The 23,487-nt window shown below is 40.5% G+C and overlaps 3 protein-coding genes across 4 annotated transcripts; 1 reads left to right on the top strand and 2 right to left on the bottom strand.

Annotated features, from left to right (window-relative positions):
* Window positions 1-1,861: 1,861 nt before the first annotated feature.
* Window positions 1,862-3,792, bottom strand: Cyp4g1 (Cytochrome P450 4g1). The gene has a single exon (XM_018110163.3). The coding sequence runs from the start codon at window positions 3,656-3,658 to the stop codon at window positions 2,000-2,002; it is 1,659 nt and encodes a 552-aa protein (XP_017965652.1). The 5' UTR covers window positions 3,659-3,792; the 3' UTR covers window positions 1,862-1,999.
* A 2,473-nt stretch (window positions 3,793-6,265) lies between these two features.
* On the bottom strand, window positions 6,266-15,238 carry ebo (exportin ellipsoid body open). Its single transcript, XM_018108820.3, has 11 exons — window positions 15,017-15,238; window positions 14,258-14,781; window positions 13,986-14,141; window positions 12,808-13,190; window positions 12,503-12,702; window positions 11,148-11,578; window positions 10,525-11,074; window positions 8,653-8,822; window positions 8,344-8,553; window positions 7,801-8,251; window positions 6,266-7,078 (listed from the first exon to the last, which is right to left on the bottom strand). The coding sequence occupies exons 1-11, from the start codon at window positions 15,017-15,019 to the stop codon at window positions 7,001-7,003; spliced, it is 3,156 nt and encodes a 1,051-aa protein (XP_017964309.1). The 5' UTR covers window positions 15,020-15,238; the 3' UTR covers window positions 6,266-7,000.
* Window positions 15,239-15,534: 296 nt separating this feature from the next.
* Window positions 15,535-22,096, top strand: UbcE2H (ubiquitin conjugating enzyme E2H). 2 transcript variants are annotated; one of them, XM_018108839.3, is made up of 2 exons: window positions 15,535-15,836; window positions 20,983-22,096. In XM_018108839.3, the coding sequence occupies exon 2, from the start codon at window positions 21,264-21,266 to the stop codon at window positions 21,813-21,815; it is 552 nt and encodes a 183-aa protein (XP_017964328.1). In that variant the 5' UTR covers window positions 15,535-15,836; window positions 20,983-21,263; the 3' UTR covers window positions 21,816-22,096. The 2 variants fall into 2 exon arrangements, with proteins under 2 accessions (XP_017964328.1, XP_089119094.1); XM_089262968.1 differs by lacking the exon at window positions 15,535-15,836 and adding an exon at window positions 18,236-18,465.
* Window positions 22,097-23,487: the final 1,391 nt, after the last annotated feature.

The raw sequence follows: 23,487 nt of genomic DNA, 5'->3' as shown, positions 1-23,487 counted from the left end.
GATGGGAGCACTGGGCTGAGTGTGTGCATAAAACGGGCAAACCTTAAGCGGGTAGCGTTAGCTGTGTGTACGAGTGAGTAAGATGTGTATGATGCAAAGCGCATAAGCTGTATGCGCATGTGTGTGGGTACTATGTATGCATGTGTGTGAAATTAGTTTGGCAACTTATTAGGACTCTTAGCTGCCGACGCATGTGCAATAGGTGTGTGTGTGTGTATGTAAGAATGGAAGTGGGCAGACTACATACATATGTACATATGTATGTATATTAAGCTGTAGCTCAATCGGGTATGATTCGTGTGAAGCGGCTGAAACGGTTGCATGCAAAAAAAAAAGCATTTGCTATATGCATACATATGGATACGTGTGAAGCAGCTAAATCGGTAAAAGCAAACCGATGAGCGTTTGTTAGCAGCAGACGCATATACATATACATATGTATGTATATACGTATGTAATATAATTGTATGGGAAGCTGAAACGGGTAAACTATAATATCAAGCTGCAACTCAATCGGGCAAAGCTAAGCGGTTTGCAATAACACTGGCAGCGCAGTAATAGATGAGCATGAATGAGAGAGATGGAGCTAATAACTGCTTGAGCGTCTGTGTATGTGTGTGAAGCAATTGAATCGAGTGCAGCTTGAGCTAAGCTGCGACCTTGTGCATGTGTGTGGAGTAAATTTAGTGATGGAACTATTAGCAGCATAAGTCTGACTGTGTATGAGCGTAAACTGTGTGTGTAGAGCAAACTTGTAGATGCAATATTCGCTGTATGGGCGCAATTGAAACGGGTGCAATTGTATGTGCGTGCGTGTGTGAGTGTGTGTGCGTGTGCTGTCGGCTTTCACTTTTAAGCCTTAAGCCAGTTTTCTTATCCAATTTTCCAGCTACAGTTCGAGCATCGCATTACGTAGCGGAAATCCTTTCGGTTTCTTCCGCTCTTCCCTTTCTAGACGCCGTAACGCGATGCTAACAAGATTAATGAAGGGGGTGCAGACGGCCAAAAGGACAAGCAGGTCCTGCGCACAGGCGCACACACACGCACACGCACACGCACACGTGTATTCTGCTTGGTCATTGTCCTTTTTTGCGCTAGGCAAATAGCGTCCCGTCTACAATTACAAATTTGTTGTATTTCTATCATTTCGTCCTTTATTTTTAATGGCCTTTACCTGTTTGGACGGGAAATTCGATGCATTGCAGCCCAGCCGGAAGTTTGATCATTCGTTTTGCTTTTTATTGCAATTGTTGAAAACCTAACCTCAAACCCTTTTCGCTTGACATCCTTGAAGCATATCGAAAATGTCGCGTGCACAACTGCCAAAATAAACAACAGCAACTAATGATCATTAGCAAGCAGCTCTAGACGGATATTTTTGAAATCGGCAAGGATCAAACGTAAAATGGTTTGAGGTTATGTTCGTGGATCGATCATTGGATGGGCTAGCAGAGAACGTGACTGATTATAACTGTTGCATTTTTATTTTAGTTTTATTTTTTACATATAATATGATATATATACATTATTATATATATCATAAATAAATAAAAACGTTACAATTTATATTTTCTGCAGCTCTTTTAACTGCCTTTGCTTTATTTCGATATATATTTTTCATGATTTTTGGGTTTCGTACAAACCATGTGACTTAATAAATATTAAAAAAAAAAAATAAAAAAAAAATAGAATCACAATACAGACTAAAATAAAAGAAGCATATATAAAGAATTGAAAGAAAGAGTGAAAAAAGATATATAGAAAGATTACAGATAAAGAGACACCAAAAAAATAAAAAAAAAATTATGTGACTTCCTCTATGAAAATATTTCGGTTTTTTTTTTTTTAGAATTTTTTGTTGTTTTCAATAGCGCTTAACTCATTGTCTCTGAGGCTGTGTTGGAGTTGGGAGAAACATACATATATATATATTTGCATATAGATATAGAAGTTAGGGTGCGTCGGGTTCCATCGGTTCGAAGTAATCATCGTATCGTATCTACGCAGCTGTCGGATATTGGCGTGGCTCCAGCGAAATATTGAAGCCGTTCTCCAGCTTCAGAATGATGTCCGCCTGCAGCTTGAAGTCGGCCTCCGTGTCGGTCGAGTGGATGATGAAGTTGCGGACGATGGTCGAGAGCAGGACCTTCAGCTTCAGCATGGCGTACTTGCGACCGACACAGCTGCGCGGTCCGGCGCTGAACGGAATGAAGCTGTAGTAGTGCCGCTTGGCGGCCCGCTCCGGCAGGAAGTTGTCGGGATCGAACTTCGTTGGATTCTCATAGATGTCGGGACGACGATGCACACAGTACTGGAGTACAACGCATGTAGTGCCCTTGGGCACCGTGTACGGGCCGCTCGCGAGCTTCACATCGTGATCGAGGCGTCGGGCAATCAACGGCACTGGCGGATACATGCGCAGCGTTTCGAGAATGACACGCTCCAGATACTTCATCTCCATGGTGTCGGCGAAGGTGCAGTCGCGCAGCATATTGTCACCGAAGATGGCCTTCTGTTCGGCAAAGACACGCTCCTGGACATCCTTGTGTATGCCCATCATGCAGAGCGCAAAGCTGGAGCCCGCCGAGGTGGTGTCGTGCCCCTCGAACATGATCGTGTTCACCTCGTCCATGATGTCCTTCTCGTTCCATTCGATGTCCGGATTCTTGGCCATTTCCACCATCGCATCGAGCAGGGCCAGGCGACGCTTGGCGCCCACATCGTTCTCATCGATGTCATCGAGATCATCGCGCAGTCCCTCCGTCTTGGTCGTCTGCTTGGCGGGCGTCGGCTCGGCGACATCCTCGATGATGGCCCGCGACTCGGGCGAGTAGTTCTCGTTGCGATCCTTGACCACCTTGCGCGTCATGCCCAGAATGATGTTCATCATGCGATCGCCCTTCTCGCGCAGCTTCGTGAACTTGTAGATCGAGTCGAGGCGATAGAGCAGCTTCACCTGACGCGTGTGGATAATGTCGCACATGTCGACCACGGCCTGGGCATACTCGAAACTCTTGTTGCCCTCGGGCAGCTTCTTGACGCCCATCGCTGTCGTCAGCAGAATGTCGACCGTCGTCTGGGACATGTAGTCGTGCACGTCGAACGACTTGCCCGCCTCCTTGGCCATGCGGGCGGACACCGCCTTCGAGTGGGCGACGAACGTGGGCACGAAGCTCTTCAGGATGCTCTGATGGAAGGTGGGGGCTATCATCTTGCGATGATGGCGCCAATGGTGACCGTTGCTAATCAGCAGACCATCACCGAACCAGGGCTTAAAGTATCTATATTCCTCGGCCTTGGTCAAGTGCTGGTGTCCGCTCAGGATCAGCTCGATGTCATTGGGATTGGTGAGGAAGACGAGCAGTACGTTGCCCAGCCAACCCTTCATCGTCTCGCCATACTTGTTCAGGTAGCCCAGGCCGACGGACAGAATCTCAGCGTTGCTCAGGCCGGCGGCCAAGTGGGCCATGCCGATCAGCGGCAGCGACGGCGGCGACGGTATATTGGCCACCATGCGGTATTCCCTGGTATTCCGATGCCAGTACTCGTACAGGGCCATCACAATGATCGTGCCCAGCAAGCCCGTCAATATGGGCGAGAAGCCGCCGCTCGACTTCGCCGCCTGTTGCAGCGTCTCCTGCACCGTTTCCACAGACATCCTTGAGCTGTTGACGTTCCTTTCTGGGTTCTGGTTGTCCTCCTGGTTCCTTGTCTTTGGCTGTTTCTGAGGCGCTCACTTCTCAACTGTTCGGTTGCGCTGCGAGTGCTCAACTGTATGGGATCCCTCGCTGGGTTTGGTTAGTTATACTCGTCCATCGATAGATGGACTATGCGCGCTGTCAACTTGACCTGCCCGCTTGATCCCGTGCAGTCTAGAGTCTAGCCTTCCCCCCAGCTCGAATTAAGCGTATGCCAATTACGCTCCATTTGCAAATCAAATGCGTAAGCGCATCCCTTGCGCTCCCCTCCCCCGCTCATTTGTCGCTGTCGCTTAAACACTTGTTTCTTATTGCCCTTCCTTCTTGCTCTACTCTTTCGCTTTCAGCTTTTCGCCGAGCCTACGTGATCGCAGACATCGCGTGTGGCTGGGAACGATGTTTTGCTCACAGCTAGAGATGAGCCCAAAACGTGCAAGTAAGCTGTAGGTTTATCGGTTCTATCGATCAATTTATCGATCTTCAAATTTGTCTAAGCTGCATTGTTCAAATGTTTTTCGCTTAGTATATTCGGAGTACAATTAATGTGATGCAATTTTAAGCCAATTTAATGTGTACATCAAATCGATAATATTATCGATTTTTATCGAGAAGGTAATTTTAATAGCCAAGTGCATTTCAGTTCCAAAAAACTCTCAGTGAGAAGAGAGGCAGCCTCACATAAATGTCTAAAGGCCATATACAACGTATCGATAAGTTATCGATAGCTCAAAGGCTAACGAAATTATTTATTTTTATAAGTTGAATGTCTCAAGTTTTTCATTAAAACACAGACTGTACTGACTTTACTTTTTATATGAGGATCTAATAAAAATCGATAAATATATCGATTGCATTTTTTGATAAATTATTTGTAGGTGAAACATCGGATATTATACAGACAGAAGAGGATCTCCACAAAGAGTAAGAGCAAAACACCGATAGTTAAATTGAGAATATCGATAATATATCGATCGCATTGCTGCTAAATCGACTTGGTTTGTTGAAATCAACTGTAATGATGACCTTTAAAGAGCTAAATAACAATGACAAATGGAGTTAGATTGGGTATATACAGGGTATCTATGTATATACAGGGTATTGATGCCACATTCAATTGTCGCGTGTCCTGAAGGACTCGCACACGTTCCATCTCTAGTTTCATACATTTCCGCAGGATGCGCTCGAGATCCCTCTCTCTCTCTCGCTCTCTGTTGCTCTCATATGCAAAGCAGGGATTACCTGTGCAAAAATCTACCTGCAACGGAAGTGGGTGATATACATATATATATACACATATATATATATATATATATATTTTTTTTTTGTTCGTCTAAATTTCCTTGTTTATTATGATTTGTTCTTTCTATTGTTCACGAATTTTTGCTTTCGCTTTTCAGACAAATTCAATTTCAGCTTATTTTTCACATATTTATTTATATATACATATGCATCTGTATGTGTGTGTGTGTGTGTGTGTTTGTATTTATTTTATTCGCTTTTGTTTTCAATGTAAACGGAACAATGCAGAGGAAGCTGTCGCTTTTAAGGGACTTGCTCCCTTGTTTACCTTTCGAGCACCCCCTCCCTCCGCCCTCGTCCCCTCTCTCACGCTCTCGAGCTGTGTCTGTCTGTCTGCCTGAAGTGCTCTTCAGCTCTATTTATAGAAATTTTCGCTTATTTACATCTCCAGCCCAGCCTCAGCTCTTCCCTATCTCTGAAGATCTTGAGCCTAGAAATATGCTTTGATTTGGCTTTGTTGTTGCACAGCTGAACGCCAATTGGATTCTGATTTGATTTATTTCATTTCAATTGGGCTCCCGTTAGATTAGATTAGATATGTTCTATCTGTAGTGCCTATTAATAGACTCTGTTCGAGTGAAACAAACAAAAACATTTCAAAGTTCAGAAAAAATTCTAGCTTGACTTGTGAAATACTTGGAATTAATATATGTATATATAATTGGAATTTATATATATGTATATATACTTGGAATTTATATATATACTTGAAATATATATATATGTAAGATCTAACTGAAATTTTCGGATCAGCAAATTCTCTTTCTCTCATGGAGATCCAGCACTTAACAGCTCTATATAAGCTCTCAGCCTCACACTAATACAAATGCAACAGCAGCAGGAGCAATTAGCACAGAATTAGGATGCTTTAAGAACAGAATATATCATACCACATATCATATAACAGAGATACATCATTCATTCTTCGAACTACTATAGACATATATACATATATACCCTTCCGATACCATTTACAATGTATATATATATGTATATATATTAGCTAAATATCTATTTCTATATAAATATTTTAAAAAAAAATTGAAACACTTTATTTTATTTGATAATTTTTATTTCACACAAAAAAATGCATTTGAGAAAATATTAAAAAAAAAAAAAAAAAAAACAAGAAAACAAAAAGAAAAGCGAACAGAAAATAAAATAAAATTGCGTCAGTTTTTCCGTAGTTTCCACGGCTCAGTTGAATGCGATGCAAAGGTCGAGGTCTTAAAGTTAAATCGTGTTCTTTGTGTGTTGTGTTTCTGGATTTGTTTTTGTTTTCTTTTGATTCTGTTTTCATTCATTTTATGGACTTCACATACATAGAAGATAATAAATTAGGTAAATGAATGCATTTAAATATTGTGAACGCGATTTGGATTTGTATTTGGATTAATGCTAATTTCATGTACTCCCTATAACACACACATTTTTAGTTGGGTATTATATATAGTCTAGTATACATACACATATATGACTTTTTGTTTTCGTTCTTGTTTAAAAAATGTTGGACACAGAAGCATGTGATTATGTCGTTATCATAATAATAATTATCATAGATATTCAATATATATGCATATATACACATATATATATATATATATATACCAGGCCATTATTATATATGGTTAATCTCCAACCTGATCTTCTATATCTGTTTTTTTTTAAACGGAATTTCATTACAAGCTAAAATTGTCTTTTATGAATTGTGTTGCGAATTTCTCTCGAGGACGTAAAACCACAGAAGTTGCAGAATATATCGATATCGATAATGATCGATATACACACGTATATATAGGTATCTTATGCATCTACTTAATGGAACACACAGCATGGGGCAACATTATCTCGTGTACATATTATATACAAAACAACATAAATTTAAAATAGGCACAAAATATACTGAAAGGGACAGACTATGTGTGTGTGTGTGTGTGTGTGTGTATTCGTGTGTGTGTGAATGCGTATTTGCTCCGTGCTGTGTCTCCATTTGTCGCACTCCTCTACGTGGTCTCATTTAGATGCGCACAATGTGCATCTTGGGTGAGCTGCGTCAGTTTCTGTGTAAACGTTGGAATGTCCTGCAAAACATAGAGAATTTGATAAGAATATTAGATGAAGACAAAGTCGAGAAGATATAGCTAGATTAGACATAGCTAAAATCTACATAATTTCTATATATTCTAACTAATATTCTAACTAATTAAACTTGAAATAAATATATTAAGATCTTCAGTAAACTCTATAAGATTCTATAACCTCTTAGCTAGTTAGCTTTTCTAGTTTTGGTTTTTTTGTCAAGTATACCTACTATAATAGGGTACTATAAAAGCTCTACTTTCTAGACACATTTACATAAAACAATGTTATGAGAAATTTCAGCTATCTATCTACTCCACCTATCTTTCAGTATTGCCTAAAAAGCGAGCTTCACATGATATTCAAAGATCTAGTATAGATTATATACATGTACTCAATGGTATCTAATGATATAGCTATAGATACTATATGTAGTGCCAGGATATTATCTATAATTATAGCTTACAGAATTTCTAGAAATATTAAATAAATATATCTCTTTAGCTATATCATTGAGAATGAATCAGGCACTCGACAATACTTATATATATGACAAATATCAGATAGAGAGCATTATATATCTATGACAAATATGAGCAAGATAGCTAGATAGAATATCTATAGCAGTTAACTATTCTGTAGCATATAAAACATATATGCCTATTGCTCAATCTAAATCGAATCTGAACTCGATATCCATAAACTTAAACTTGATCCAACGTACAGTTGTCTGGCATATATCCTCGAGCGTTGATTGCGCCACGGGCAGCGTCGCATTGACAAAACTCTCGAGCAGCTGGCGACGATCCACCTGGCCCATGGCGAACAGTGCCTGGGCAATCAGATCAAAGTGTAGTGCACCCTCGCCGCTCAACAGCAGATTGAGCAGGGCTCGCTGGAAGGAGGCCAACAGCTGCTCCTTGAACAGGGCACGCTGATACAGGCGACTGCGCTCGTTCACATTCTGCATGGAAAGGAGCACGCTGCGCACATTGCTGGGATCTGTGCCGCTGACCAGCATCTGGCCGTACGCATTCATGATGGCCATAAAGTGTTCCGGATGCAGATTGTCACTGCAATTGAAATTGTTCGGCTGCTGGCCATTCGCATGGCCGTTGCCATGGCCATTGCTCAGCTGATTCTTATAGAAGAATTGCCATTTGCAGGTGAGCACGCTAAGGTTGGGATGAGACCGAGAACGAAATCATACATGAAGAACATTACAGAGAGAGAGAGAGAGAGAGAGAGAGGGAGAGGGTAAGCTCACCTGTCGAAGAGCGCAAAGAGCAGGCTGGTTATCTCGCTGCTATCGGTGGCTACGTTCTGCTGCTGCAGCAGCGGAAGTATTTGCTGTGTGCTAAAGCCCAAAATGCTGGGCATCAGCGATAGGGAAGCGCTGCCCGGCTGCTCGACGACCAATTGAAACATCTGCAACACCTTCTCCATGACGGCCAAGCGGCTGAGCGTTAGTTGCTCCCTGCAACGGACAGAGAACATTATTTAGAGAGAGATGGCTATAGCTTGGTGTATATCCATATGGATGTGTGTGTGTGTGTGTGTGTGTGTGTGTGTGTACCTGCTGCTGACATCGATAAACAGCGTGATCATCTCCTTGATGAACTGTGCTCCCAAGTGCATGGGCAGAGTGCGCAGCATACTCAGGCTGAACTCGGCCACGGTGATGGCCATGGCGATGCTGCTCAGGCCGTAGCTATTGAAGATCACCAGCGCTTTGTTCAATATGGGCTGCAGGCAGACAGAGAGAGAAAGAGAGAGAGAGTTGGATATATTATTTAAATGAAAAGATTAATAATAAAAGAAAGATTAGAATTTTTAAAATTAAGGCAACTTATGGTAATTGCTTTATCAAGACTATGTAATCCATAGAGATCGTTAGAGAAAGCGAGAGAGGGAGAGCGAAGGAGATAGATAGACAGAGAGAGAGAGAGAGAGAGAGCTATTCTGGGTAAAAGTTAGACGCTTTCTATTTCTATTTTCTAGGCTAAGCTAATTCTACTCAGCGAACAAAATCCAAATTAAAATCTCTTGGATTCTGGCTCTATAGATAATACAGATCTATATGACAATGAATAGAATTTATGATCGATATAGCACACATGAATATATAGATGTAACTGCAAATATTTGAAAACATATAAAGTGGAAGAGGAAAGCGGGAAAGTGGGAATACATGTGTAACAATATAAAACTAGATCGATTTTTTATAGACATACAGGTAATAGAAGATGGCTTCCGAGAGGTATATCTAAGAGGTGTACATATATCTAATGAATAAATAAACCCTCTAATAGTTATAAACGTGGAAACTTGAAGATGAGATAAAAATTTACAACAAGACAAAAACAAATATAAAATGGAAGAGGGATGGAGCATATATATAAGGGAGTATAAATATAAGAATATATAGATAATGCTACATGGCTTTAGCGACGTATATCTAATACATAAATAAACCCTATGGAAACCTGGAGCTAAGACAAAACTTTACACACGACAACCACAAATATGAAATGGAAGAAGGAAGTGGGAATATAAATGTAAGAATATAAAAGTAGATTCATTTTTTCTAAACCTATAGATAATACTATAGAGACGTATATCTAATACATAAATAAACCCTATGGAAACCTCGAGCTAAGACCAAACTTTACAGCTAAAGTAGAACAAATATAAAATAGGTAAAGAAAGTGGGTGGTAATATAAATGTAAGAATATAAAATTAAATACATTTTTTGTATACCTATAGATAATACTACAGAGACGTATATCTAATACATAAAAAAGCCCTATGGAAAACTGAAGCTAAGACAAAACTTTACAGCAAAAGTAGAACTAATATAAAATGGAAGAAGGAAGTGGGAATACAAATTTAAGAATATAAATTTAGATACATTTTTTGTAGACCTATAGATAATACTACAGAGACGTATATCTAATACTTAAATAAACCCTATTGAAACCTAAGACAAAACTTTAAAGCAAAAGAAGAACAAATATAAAATGGGAAAAGAAAGTGGGTAATATAAATGTAAGAATATAAAATTAAATACATTTTTTGTACACCTATAGATAATACTACAGAGACGTATATCTAATACATAAATAAACCCTATGGAAACCTGAAAAACTTTGCAGCAAATCAACAACAAATCGATAAAGAAACTGAACTTGTTTCCACACACTTATCAAGAAAAATATGTATACAAGAATTTTCTTTATCTATATATAAAAACTATGTCTAGCTTTATCTATACATAAACCCTATATCTATATATAAAACTTGGCAGCAAATCAACAACAAGTTGATAAAGGCACTAGGCGTGTTTCCACACACTCATCATCTCCATATCCATATATAGATATATCTATATTCTGGCTATCATCTGTCATATCTATCATATCTGGCTGTAGCCCTTCGTGTGCTCACCTTGAAGGTGCTCGCAAGTATGTCCTTGGCCGTTGCACCCGTCGCCTTGAAGTAGTCGATGAGCGCCGTGAATGTGCCCAACAGGCTGAGCGTGGTGGCCGCCACTTTGCTCTCGCCGGCAGCCGGTAGATCGAGTTCCTGGAAATTCCTGGATAGGGCACCGATGTACTCGCGCAGCATCCATTGGCGACGCGGATAGTCCTGCTGCTGTTCGGGCACGTTCTTCCACGGCATCACCATGTAGCTGACCAGACTGATGTGCACATTGATGCACACCTGGCGTGGCAGCTGGCCGCCGAGCCGCGGCCCCGCCTGCATTAGACTCTGGATCTCGGGTATATCCAATAGACATTTGGGTCGTATCACAGTCGCTATGAAGAGCAGCACCTCGCTCGCCGCCTGCTGCACAATGGGCGAGGCAGCCGACGGCGAGGCGTTCCCCGCAAATATGCTGCCCAATATGGCAAACAAGCGATGCAGCAGCTGCTCGCTGTTCAGGGACTTGGACATCGGAAAGATGCTGCGTATGGCCAGTAGAACTTGTGCATAGCTAGCGGAATATCAAAGGTACGGGTATATATATTAGATTTGGTATTCCATTGGACCGTCTCTGGCTAACCTACAGATTATCCAAGTCCATTTGAAAGCTCGCCTTCTCCGAGTCGCTGCCGCCGACTCGATTGCTCGCCAGCAGCTGCAGCGTCTGCAGCAAACGCTCGGAGAGCACCTGCAACTGCCGCTCCATCTCGTCGACAACATCCGCGGGCGCCTGGGCCGTGTCCATTAGTGGAGCCAATCGCACCACCGCCTGGCAAACGGTGGCAAAGTCTCTCAATATCTCACCCACATTGGCGAGCTTCAGTTTGCGTGCCGCCTCGTAGCACCGGCCGCTGCCATGATCCAGCGCCAGCTCCAGCGACAGCAGATACGTCTGTGGGCGTGACCAGTGGGCGAAGACCTGAGCGAAGACGATGTGGGCGCCGCGTGTTGTCGCCAACAGGGCCAGGCACTCGAAGCACTGGTCCAGAAACTGTTGCCATTCCGTTGTGGGCGTCTGCGAAGGCAAAATGAATCAATTAATCGATTAATGTATATCGATAAAGGCTTGAATCTAAACATATTTACAAGTGAGTCGCGTCTGTGAAAGGTTCAATCTAACGCTTCTTCAGCTAACGAGTTTTCGATAACTTGATATCGAAATGTACCGCTTAAGACACATAATCGATAAAAGCGCTTCAAAAGCTTATTTGAGTCATGAACTAAAGAGATAGATTTAGGCATTATCTATCTATTTCAAGAAATTTTAGACTATGTTGCTTAACTAATGGGGGAATAAGCTATCGATTACTATTGATCGATATACATTTAAGTATTTGAATTTCATATACAGGAAATGTTGCTTATAGCTAAGCCTATTTTGCGGTAAGATGATGGAATTTTATATTTCCAGGCTCTAATAACTGAATTTCAATTGGAATCTATAAGATTTTTCTTGACTGGCTCAAAAATAGTTCACGAGTTACTAGAAAGTTGTGAGCTACATGAAATTGGATTGAAAATAAACTCCATATATTACGTAGAACACTATCTATTCCTATTTGAAAGCTTTGCCTCTTATGATATAAAATTCTATTTCCATTTAAAACTAGATTCTAAATCTGTTGATCTAACCTCAATCGTAAACCACTTCGTAAACAGTATAAGACTTTACTCACTATTGCGAATTACATGACTCAGATTTGAGTAAGCAATGAGCAAATATATAGAGCTATATATATGTAGCCCTTATATATACCATACTATACTATACTATACTATATATATAACAGTTCAAAATTGTGGTTCATACACAATGCACAATTGTTGCTTGACCTCTCACACTATTGCTCATTGAAGCTATTGACTCTCAACTAAATCTCTCCTAGCTGCATCTCTCCTGTATATATATATACTCTATATAATTGCATTAATTACGCACATCATCCTCCATTAGCTCATTGTCGAGTAGCTCCAGTTCGGTCTTATTGATTTCGAACTGTGTACGCCGCATTATCTCATCGACTAGCTTCGTCATAATCTCGCCATGATGAGCACTCAATTGCGTTGGCTGCTCGGCAATGCCCTTGATGATGGGCGTCCAGATGTCCAGTTTTTCGGTAAAGTCCAGAGCGCCATGCACTGTCAAAGCAGACAAAAGAGAAAGTACAAATAAGAAGCTAATCAGGAGAGACAGAGTGGGCGTGGGCGTGGGCGTGGGCATGGGCGTGTTTGATATTCACTCACATTTGGTGGTGCACCGATAGAGCTGATCGAGAAATGAGTCAAGCATTTCCGGTTCCTGCATCATTTTGCCCGCATATTTGGTGCTATACAGACGCAACAGTTCACGGAACTTATCGCTATACATTTCGCTCTGATGCTTGACGCTATTGTGCTGCTCCAGCAGACCGCTGACTCCGTTCATTAGGGTGAACGCGAAGGGCAGCGGCTTCTGCAGATAGAGCAGCTCATTCAGCACTGAGAGTGCGCCCAGCGAGATGTTCTCATTCGCCTGGCGCCACTGCGATAGATCGATTATGCTCATTAGGAAGTATTCAGAGATCAGATCGGTGCGTATCCAGGAGACCAAATGCTGCACACAGCTCAGCAGCTCCAGCACTGAGGAACTGCAAGAACCAAACAAAAGATGGCACAGGATATTATTGATGGTATTTCAAATAGGGGTATTCCTTTGAGTTGTTGGGTGTAAAATATTGTGATTGCCTTAGGGGCATTCCTTAAGCTTATTATCTATCTTCCGATTGTTGCCTTTCAAAAGCTTATTGGCTTGCCAAACACATCTTCATTTCATTAGATATCTTAGCTATTCATATCTATTGTCACAGAATGTGGCCTTCGTTATATTTTTGCGTAAAATCATAGATTTTCTATTATCTATATTATTATATTATTATTATACATTATTATTTTCTATTCATAGTCTGAACTCTTTTATATAAGGATTTCGGGTTAGCTTTGAGGGATAATCGTGGGTTATCGATAGCTTTGTGTAACTCCCTAGAAATTAGCTTACTAAATGAGAAGCAAGAGATCTACTAATATAATTATTAAAGTCAATTTTAAACCAAATATTGTATGAAATATTACTTAATACACTCAATCGATAGCTTTGGGTGAGCTAGACACCTGTTGCTTATCGATAACTTTTGAAGGAGAAATTCTTAGAAAGATTCATATAAACCTAAGCTTATTTGCGAATATTTTTGAGCTCAAATCTATGGCAAATCGTTTAAAAACCAGCGATACCTGAGTTATCAATAACGTAAAGCTCTTTATAGCTGAATTGATATAGAAGTACACCGACATTAATTGCTGCAGAAAAGTCTTCTCTTAAGGATAACAGATCGAATTGAAATGGCGGCAGGATCCTTAATTAGTTGCTAATCACATATTGAACATACCTTAGTTGATTATCATTTGGCAGCGCTGCAGTCAGACTGTAGTCCATGAATGTGCTTGGTATGGTCGTATGAATGTCTTTGCCATTGATGTAACAAACGGCGATTAACAGATATTTGGTGAGCAGGTCCAAAACATCGGGTATACACATGGAAATGCTGCACAGAGCGAGCATGGGATAGGCCACCACACAAAGAGAGAGGGGGAAACGTTCAACAGTTATTGAGTCACATGCAAAATTTGAGCACAGTATTTATAGAGCTGTGGGGCTTACCACGAGTGAAAGTATTGCTTCCATTCGCTGGTGAGGTCGCCGCGATTGCTGACCACCTCCTCGGAGGTGACGCGCAACAGATTGATGCCAAGACTGAATCGTGTCTTGGTTAGCTCCATGCAGTGTTGCATATAGTTCGGATCCTGTTCGGGGAATTCCCTTTTGCCAAGCAGCGCAATCAGTTGGGCGAGCGTATCGCGATGCCGGCGTGCGCCGTTGAGCACCATAAGCTGGGCATAGTGCTGCCAGAGGGTCTCCCTCAATAGTGTGCGATCCGCCGCCGTTAGTTGTGTCCAGCGACGCGTTATCGTGTGCTCCAGCGTCGAGGTGCTGAAGAACCAAAGGAATTGATTCTCTGTAAAACTATTGGTGGCGGTCGCAACGCGCAGGCACAGCTGCCAGGCCTCCGGCTGTGACTTGAATGCCAGCAAATTGGTCTCGATCTCGCGCTTGCGGGCATTGCTCGTCGTCGGCTGGTAGAACTCATTAAGCAGCACCTCCACCGACGTCATCGATGCGGCATGCTGCACGGATGACGCATTGCATTAGTATCGCGCCTATTATGTATTGCACATTGAGGACAGCCAATCCGTTGAATTTTCCCCATTTTATTCATTCTTTGGTCTAATTTTTTACATTGTTTCTTGCATATTTTTTCAAATGCGTTTTTTTTTTACTACTTTTTTCGCAAATACTTTTTTTTCTTTTTTGGTGGGGTACTTTCATCGGAGTGGTTGGCCTTAGCGGACGGAGACTTACCATTTTGCAGGCGATTGCTGAGTGTGCGTGCAATGTGTGAATTTAGATTTTGTGCTTGGTGCTAGCCTTGATATGTGTTTGGTGTGCATTAGCAATTGTTTGACGTAAAGTTCATGATTTTCAATTCAAATTTATGTTTGACTGTTTTATCAATTTTCTTTGTGTATATACGACTTGCACATATCGGCAGCGTTGCCAGTGCAATGAGAGCGTTGCCACATAGCCAATATGTCATGCACTTAACAGAGCTGCTCCCAGTTCAAATAACGTATGTTGGTAAGTCGCCTAACGGTGCGATAACCATACTATAAATTAATTAAAACATCAATAAATGTGTTCTGGCGAAAGAGAATGTACCACTTAACTCATACTAAGAAATCTCTGCGTTTATTCATCTGTTTATTTCAAACATATGTTGTGAGCTGCGTACCAGTTTTGCCAGCAGGGACGATTTTTAGTTGGGCTAATTTGAAATTTAACAGCTATCGAATATCACTTTCGTATCGATTAATATTTACAGTTCGAGTAGAGCATAACAGCTGGAAAGCCGAAGGCGACAGCCAGCTAACCAGAAACGGGAGAAACTGAAAGAAAACGGATGGAGCGATAGCAAACGCAGTGAATTTAATAGATAATTAGATAATAATTAAACAGTTGTCGCTGTCGAATAAATAACCGAAAAAACCAACAGCAACCATAAGAAAATGCATAGGCGTTTGGTGCATAAAACAATGTGGAGACGTATCGAAGCGTAAAAATCAAAGGCGGCGCCAGCCACACGAACAACACAACAATAAAAACGGAGAAATCATAATAAAAGGTATCCCCCTCATGGCCAAACGAAATGTAACTATTTATTAACTAAAGGTCGTGCAATTAAATATAATATATGTACGTCTTTGTGTCTGGGTGCGTGAGTATGTGCTGTTTGGGGTGCCACACACAGACTTCAACAACATACATTAATTGGGAAAACAGCCGTTAAAGGTTGCAGAGATCGCTGCGCTCCTTTGTGACAAATTCTAACTGTAATTGTTACTATTGGTGAGCTGCCTGCCTACTGTCTTCAAAAGTTTGGTCATCGTACGCCCAATATTGCTCTTACGTATGCACATTGTTCACAAGTATATGTGCATATAAATGCATACATATATATATTTGTGTGTGTGTGTAGGCAGCCCTTGCAATTTTGTTGTGCCTTCTGACTGTGTTGCTCTCCACTCGCGCTCTTTAACTATGTATATATATCATTCTGTCTCTCTCGCTCGCTTGCTCCAAGTGTGTTTAGCACAACGCCAAAATAGCCGTTGCAATTTGATTTAGCATTTGTTATTTTCGCTTTTTCCTTTATTTTGTTGCTTTTGGCGTTTCTATACTCAATAATTGCAGTCCCATCAGTCGACATGTTGGGCCTACAGTTCAAAGAGTGTGTATGTATGCGTGTATGTGTATCCTTGCTATTATCTTTATTGTGCCTACTCGGATTTCGATAATTATTCAGAGGCTAGAGATAATGTTAAATTAAAACTGACTTATAGAGCTGCAGAGTCAGACATTCGGCTTCAGGTTTCTGATATGCTGCTGCGAATTCTTTGCGAGCAATTTGATTACAGCCATAATTGTTATTAAAAGCTGTATACAGAAAGTGTCATTTCTCTTCGGTTGCTTATTTACATTATGTATGTTTGTATGCATGAGTGTGTGTGTCTGTCTATGTTTTCTTGTTTTTGTCTGCTCTCCTTCTACTACGCACTTTGCTTTTCGCATGCTTATTGCGTTGTGTTTATGATTTCTTTTCATTTGCCTTTGCTTTTGCGTTTTAAATCTTATCAGCAGCAACGGAAATGTTACACACACCAATACATGCGCAGAAACATGCACACACACTGGTGTATGTGTGCATGTACAAGTGTATGTGTGCAGGCTTTGGCGTCTGAAAGCTTTTACAAACATTTTGTTTATTTACATATTTTAATTTTATTTTTCTTCACCATTTTTTAATTGTCGTTGGCCTTAGCCCATATTGGCCAACCCACCGTTAGCCCATATTATGCCTCTACACTCCTTCCCCTCCCTGCCCGCCCCTTCTTTATTTTCGCTTGCCTCATTATGCACTTGGGTAGACTTTAATGCGCAGTCAATGACCGTGTGGCCCGAGGGCTGCTTTGTATGTGCCTGGAGAGGGGGAGTGTGAAGAGAGAAAGAGATAGAGTAAATGTGTGAGGGGAGAGCGGAGATTTCTAAAGAGAGTGGTTAGTGTATAGGAGCAAACACCTTCTTGAAAATTCACAAATTGCTGTGCGCTTAGAAGAACTTTGTTTGGTATAAAACTGTGTGCACAGGCACACATATGCATGCATGTACATACATACATGCATGCGTTTGACCCCGTTAGTTTCACACTTAAATCAATTTCCCTTTACAGTTGGGTTGCCTAGCTTCAAATGTGAAGTCCATACTTGAGCTGGACTGGAACTGTGCTTTGGAAGGGCTTTTATTTTTTTTTTTTGTATGTATGTATATGTGGGTGTCGATATCGGTGTGTGTGTGTGTGTATGTCGAGGCAGAGAATTAGTGGAAAGCCAGGGCACACACTGACTTGTGCGTCATAGCGAATAAGCACGAAACGTTTGTTGGCAAATGAAGGGCATTGAAAGCTTCGGCGTTGTCCGACCGTCTCATGCGCTTCATAACTATGAGAGTGTGTGTGTGTGTGAGTGTGTCTGTGTTGCATTTAGCGTCGTGTGTGCTTTACAGCTGCTGTCCTTGATTATAGCTTTTCTTTGCTTGGCAGAATTGTTGGGACTGGTTGCTGTTGTTGTTATTGTTGCTTCCTCTGCTTCGACTGGCTCTTTCGCCTAATATTGTTTGCACAGTTTTGTTATTGCTGTCGTTGTTGTTGTTGTTGTTGCTGGTTGGCTTTGGCTCTCGCTTTGTTAGTATGATTTTCTTTGTACATGTGCTTTGTGGGAGCCTCTCTCGTACGCGCTCTCCCTCTCTTGGCCGCTCTGTCTGCTCGCTAGCAGGTTAGCGCGTTACGTTCGCTCTCGCTCTGACGTTCGCATTAGCCTCGGCTGCTCTGTTTTATCTGCACTCTTTTTTTCTACTCTCTCTCCCTGTCTGTCTGTTGCTGTGGCTCTGTGGTGCGCGAGTTCTCTCCCTCGCAGTCGCTGCCTCTGCCGCAGCCGCTGCTGCTGCCTCTGCTTTTGCTGCTGCTTCTTATGCTGCTTTCAGATGTTCGTGCGCTGCTCGCTGGGGGCTTCCAAACTCTGTTGCCAGTTAATTTTCAGTAACTAGTTGAAGTAGACAACACAAAACAAAAAATATACATCTATCTAAATCCAAAACAAGAGCAAAATCAAATCAAGGGCCAAAGGCGCACAAAGAGAAAAAACGCAGACAATAACAAATACGACCACAAAACAACAACAAAACGGCAGCAAACAAAAGTAAAGCAATACCACAAAATATAAATAAATAAAACAAAAGACAAAGCGAAGCAAATGAAAGAGTCAAATAACAACACGAGTCTGTTATCTATTTACATGTGTGCGTGTTTTTTGTTGAAATTGTTTTCAAAAAGTTTCGTAATTATCTGAAAATGCAATACAACAAGAAAAAAAGCAGTCAGCTGCGTGTGTTTATGAGTGTGCGTGCGTATGTGTGTGTCTATCAGTTGTTGGTGTGTTGTTCACAGAATATTGAGAGAAAGCATGCACACAACAATTTAATTTTCATTTCATTTCCACATTTGCTTTCTTTGCTATTCTTCTTTGCTTTGAGTTTTGCGTGATTTTAAATGTATTAATATATAATCAAAAATATCTACATACATACATACATATGTATATCTGCATATACAAAAGTATTTGTGTGCGTATACACATACAAACGTGCGTACATATGTATATGCCAACATTATTAGACAGCGAACAATAAGCAAAGCAAAAGAAGAAAGAGAAATAAAAACAACAATAACGTGCACATATGTATGGCTGCTGTTGTTGTTGTCTTGAACGAAAATTGCAGCTGAGTGTCATTTGGTTAGTCAACACTGCGTTGTTGTTATTGTTGTTGATCTTCCAGAGGTAGAGAGAGAGAGCGAGAGCGAGAGCGAGAGCGTGGGCTTTACACTCACAGGCTCACGCGCGCTCTCCCGCGCACTCACACACGTATACAGGAACACATGCATGCACAGCACTCAGCTGAGAGCAGCAACAACAAACAAAACGCTGAAAACTAACGCAAATAACAACAGTGAACTCCTCTCCCTGCTCCGTGTGCATGTTTGTATGCATGTATTTGTGTGTCTAATAGTATTTAGGTATAAGTGTGTATATATCAACAACAAACCCGTACAGTGAAACTTGGCAAAACTCAATAGCAAAGCAAAAAGTGACCAAAAGCCATTTCCAATTGATGAGCTTCACTGTAGCCAGTGTGTACACAAACATCACACCAGCAAAAGGGAGACGGAAATAACGACACAGGGCCAGCTGGCGAGCCAGAGTAGACGAGCACGAATTGAATTAGCTCATCCAAAAGAGAGCAGCTGTTGACCAGTGAACAGTGTGTGTTGACAGTTAATCGTCCGTTGAACACATTTGTGTTTTGAGCAGTTGGGGAAAACGGAGAAACAAATTGATAAATCTCTAACCAGATGAATTCGTCTGCAATGAAATACAAAAGCCAATTACTTGCAATTGCAAATATCTGATTTGGTAAATGACGCATTAATCCCATCAAAAATAATATGCATATTCAAATTCCATCTAATAACTTCGGAATTGGTGATAAGCAAACCTTTTGTGCATCTGTTAGGTGATATAGAATATATAACTAATGGCATCGTCATAGCGAAAGCTATTCTATAAATATTACTCATACGCAGTTGGTTGACTCAACGCGCTTAAGAAAAGAAACAAAAATTAGAAATACGAAATGGACATATATGTATGAATATATACACATACGCCATACTGAACACAAATGTTGCGTTTTACAATGGTAGTGCGCACTGTATGCTCTTTACGGGGGTTGCTGCTAACACTTCACTCTCTTTTTTTTTTATGTTGTCTGTTCATTTTTTTTTCTTTTTTTTTTTTGTTATATTCTCATTCGCTCGCTCCCGTTTGTCAGCCAGCCAATAACATTAAACAGCTGAGCTTGTTTGGAAACAACAGTCGCCCGCCCAACCAAGTGAGGCGCGCCATCAACAAAATAGCCTGCAAGCAGGAGGAAGAGTGAGACAGATGACAAAACAATCATAGCAAAACAGTTTCAATTGTTGCAAAGAGCTGTGGGTGCGGGAATCAGTTGAGTATTTATTGGAAGGGCAAACAGTTAGCGAGCACGCAATAACAGTTGTAGAATTGAAGAGCTTCCAATATCATTCCACATTCACTCAGGCTCTGGAAAGTATGCAAAAAAAAACAAGAAGGAAGAAAAATAGTACCGTTAATGCATGCTTGTCCTTGTACTGGTGTTGCTTATGGCAACTGCAGCGCTCTCACCAACCGCAGCCCCTTTCTCACAGAAGTGATGATGTGTAAATAGAGTGTAGATGTGTGTGTGTGTGTGTGTGCGCGAGTGTGCGTGCTTGAGAAAGTAAGCAGGCAGGCAGGCAGACAGGAGAGCCAAATGGCGCGACGTCACAGTTTACTGTTGTTGTTGGTGTTGCTGTTGCTTCTAGTGCTGCAACTGCGCTGCTAACTGCGCCGTTGACATAGTTTCATTTGAATTTAGGCTGTGCGAGCGAGATAGCCAACAAGTTTGCCATACTGGCCCCAGTTGACCTACATTTGGGCAAAGATGTGGCTGCAGCAGCAACAGTGGCAGCAGCATCATCTCTCATGGTCAATCCCATGTTGATAGCATTGATAAGGATAGCAGACCCATGCGCATACATACATACATACATACATACGTAAATAACGCTGATAATTGATATTCGATTTCATTTGCAGATAGACAGCAGACAGCTGCAGCTGGAGCTATTGGTGGATCGCCGCAACTCCGGATTATTGTTCTATTGATGTGTGCCTTGGCCAGGGGAGCAGCAATACAGTCAAATAGCAATAGTTATAATAACAATATTAGCAATAATATCAACGTCAACCACTGCAACAACAAATAGCAACAACAATCACCGCTTCAGCCTTAGCGTATACAACGAGCGCACCGTGTCCTCAGTGTTATAGAAATCCACATCTAAAACAACAACAACAACAACAACAAAAGAATAACAATGTCATCTCCCAGCGCTGGTAAACGACGCATGGACAATGACGTCATCAAACTAATCGAATCCAAACACGAGGTCACGATCCTTGGCGGCCTTAACGAATTCCATGTGAAGTTCTTTGGCCCAACTGGCACACCCTACGAGGGCGGCGTTTGGAAGGTGCGCGTCTATCTGCCCGACAACTATCCATTCAAATCACCAAGTATTGGATTTGTCAATAAGATCTATCATCCCAATATTGACGAATCATCGGGCACCGTTTGCCTGGATGTGATCAATCAAGCCTGGACGGCATTGTACGATCTATCGAATATATTTGAATCGTTCTTGCCACAACTGCTCACATATCCAAATCCAGTCGATCCATTGAATCGAGATGCGGCCGCCCTCTATCTGCACGAGCCCGAGGAATATCATCGCAAGGTCGCCGACTATGTGCAGCGGTATGCGACCGAGGATGCGCTGCGAGCGGCGCAACAGGAGCGCGAGAGCAGCGACAGCGAGTCGAGCATGTCCGACTACAGTGAGGACGAGGCCCGTGATATGGAATTATAATATCGGTTTAAATATATTATCGAAACAACTAAAACAATAGTAGCAGCAGCTCTACTAGCTGCTGTCTAAAAAACAAAAAAGAAAAAAAACAATGCCTCGATTTGAACTAGATCAGATCGCCACGATATACAAAAAACAAAAAATACAATTGAACAACACACACAAACACACACATACACATATATGTATCAATCTCTAGATATATATATATACACATAACAAATGAACGTGATTCGATGGACATACTTATAAATATGATATATATATGATCTAAAACCTTATATATGTATATTAATGTGTAAGCAAGAAAAAGTTTGAAACAATTCTTAGTAATATAGCAATTATATAGTAGCTGACAAATCGAGTATAAAAACAAAAAAAAAAAAAACAAAAAACAAGAGAGAAGGGCAGACCGAAAGCAAGAGACGATAATAATTTTGGATGGACAAGAGTTACCGATTGCATTGCAAATCCAATAAACATAACTTAGAGAAATCAGATACACAATATATATGTATATATATATATATGTATTTATATATGTGTGCCGTCATGACTATATAGTTAGCTGTATATACCCCAAAATAAATATATATGTATCCACAAGCATATATATATATATATATATATATATATATATATATATATATATATATATATATATATATATATATATATATACATAAACATGGACAACTGTTTTCTTTGTCAGCTGCTTGGACTACTGACACATTTGAGCAGAATTACCACAGCACATCCCACTTCCGCCCCCACCTATCACACGCCCCTACGACCCCGCGCCCTCGCACACTCTTGGACTATGTTGAGCCGCAGACCGCCCGCCAATGCATTCAATCAAACTTGACGTGAATTTTCTTGTTTTTCATTTTTATTACATTTGTTTGTTTTTAGTTGTAATTTTAATTTCTTAACTATGACGCAGCTCTTAATTGTTAAATGCTTAAATATAAACAAACAAAATGAAACTAATCTTAAGTTACAAAGTTGTTAATGTAAAACTTTTATATATATATACACACAGCCTCACACACACACACACACACCCATACACACACATGTACATACAGCTGCGGTCGCAAGAATAGTAGCACTAAATGTTTGACCATATATCGAAATGAATAACGGTATTTCATTTCATTTCAAATTGTTTTTGGTTACAGCATTTCGTATGCAGTAGTACTATTCGAATGACCGCGGCTGTATATTATCTATATATGTACATCTCTATATATATATAAATATACATACAACTAGGTTGCCAATTAATCGTGTGTTTCAACCAGAGCAAATTCTATTAAATATTTATTACAAAAAAAAAAAGCAAAACGAAAATTACAAATTTTTAAATTCTTTGTTTAAGCTAGCTAAACATTTCATTTTGAAAATTCGTGTGTCTTGTCCAGTTTTTTATTCGTGTTTTTTTTTTTTTTTAAGTTTTAAAGTTGGAACAGAAAAAATGCTATATTAAGTCTTAAAGAGATAATACAGAAACGAAACAAAACATAATAATAATAAATATAAATATAAATATATATATATATATACAAAAAGAAAAAATGAAAAACTAAAAACAATTAATTAATGTTTAATGAAAAGCGTAGAGTTGTGTATTCTAGTTAACTTAGAGAGTTCAATAATATAAAATAATAAT

The sequence above is a fragment of the Drosophila navojoa genome, chromosome X, assembly GCF_054131105.1.
Source record: "Drosophila navojoa isolate 15081-1374.11 chromosome X, UAZ_NAV_1.0, whole genome shotgun sequence".
Lineage (NCBI taxonomy): Eukaryota > Metazoa > Arthropoda > Insecta > Diptera > Drosophilidae > Drosophila > Drosophila navojoa.
This window is presented reverse-complemented; position numbering and strand designations above follow the sequence as displayed.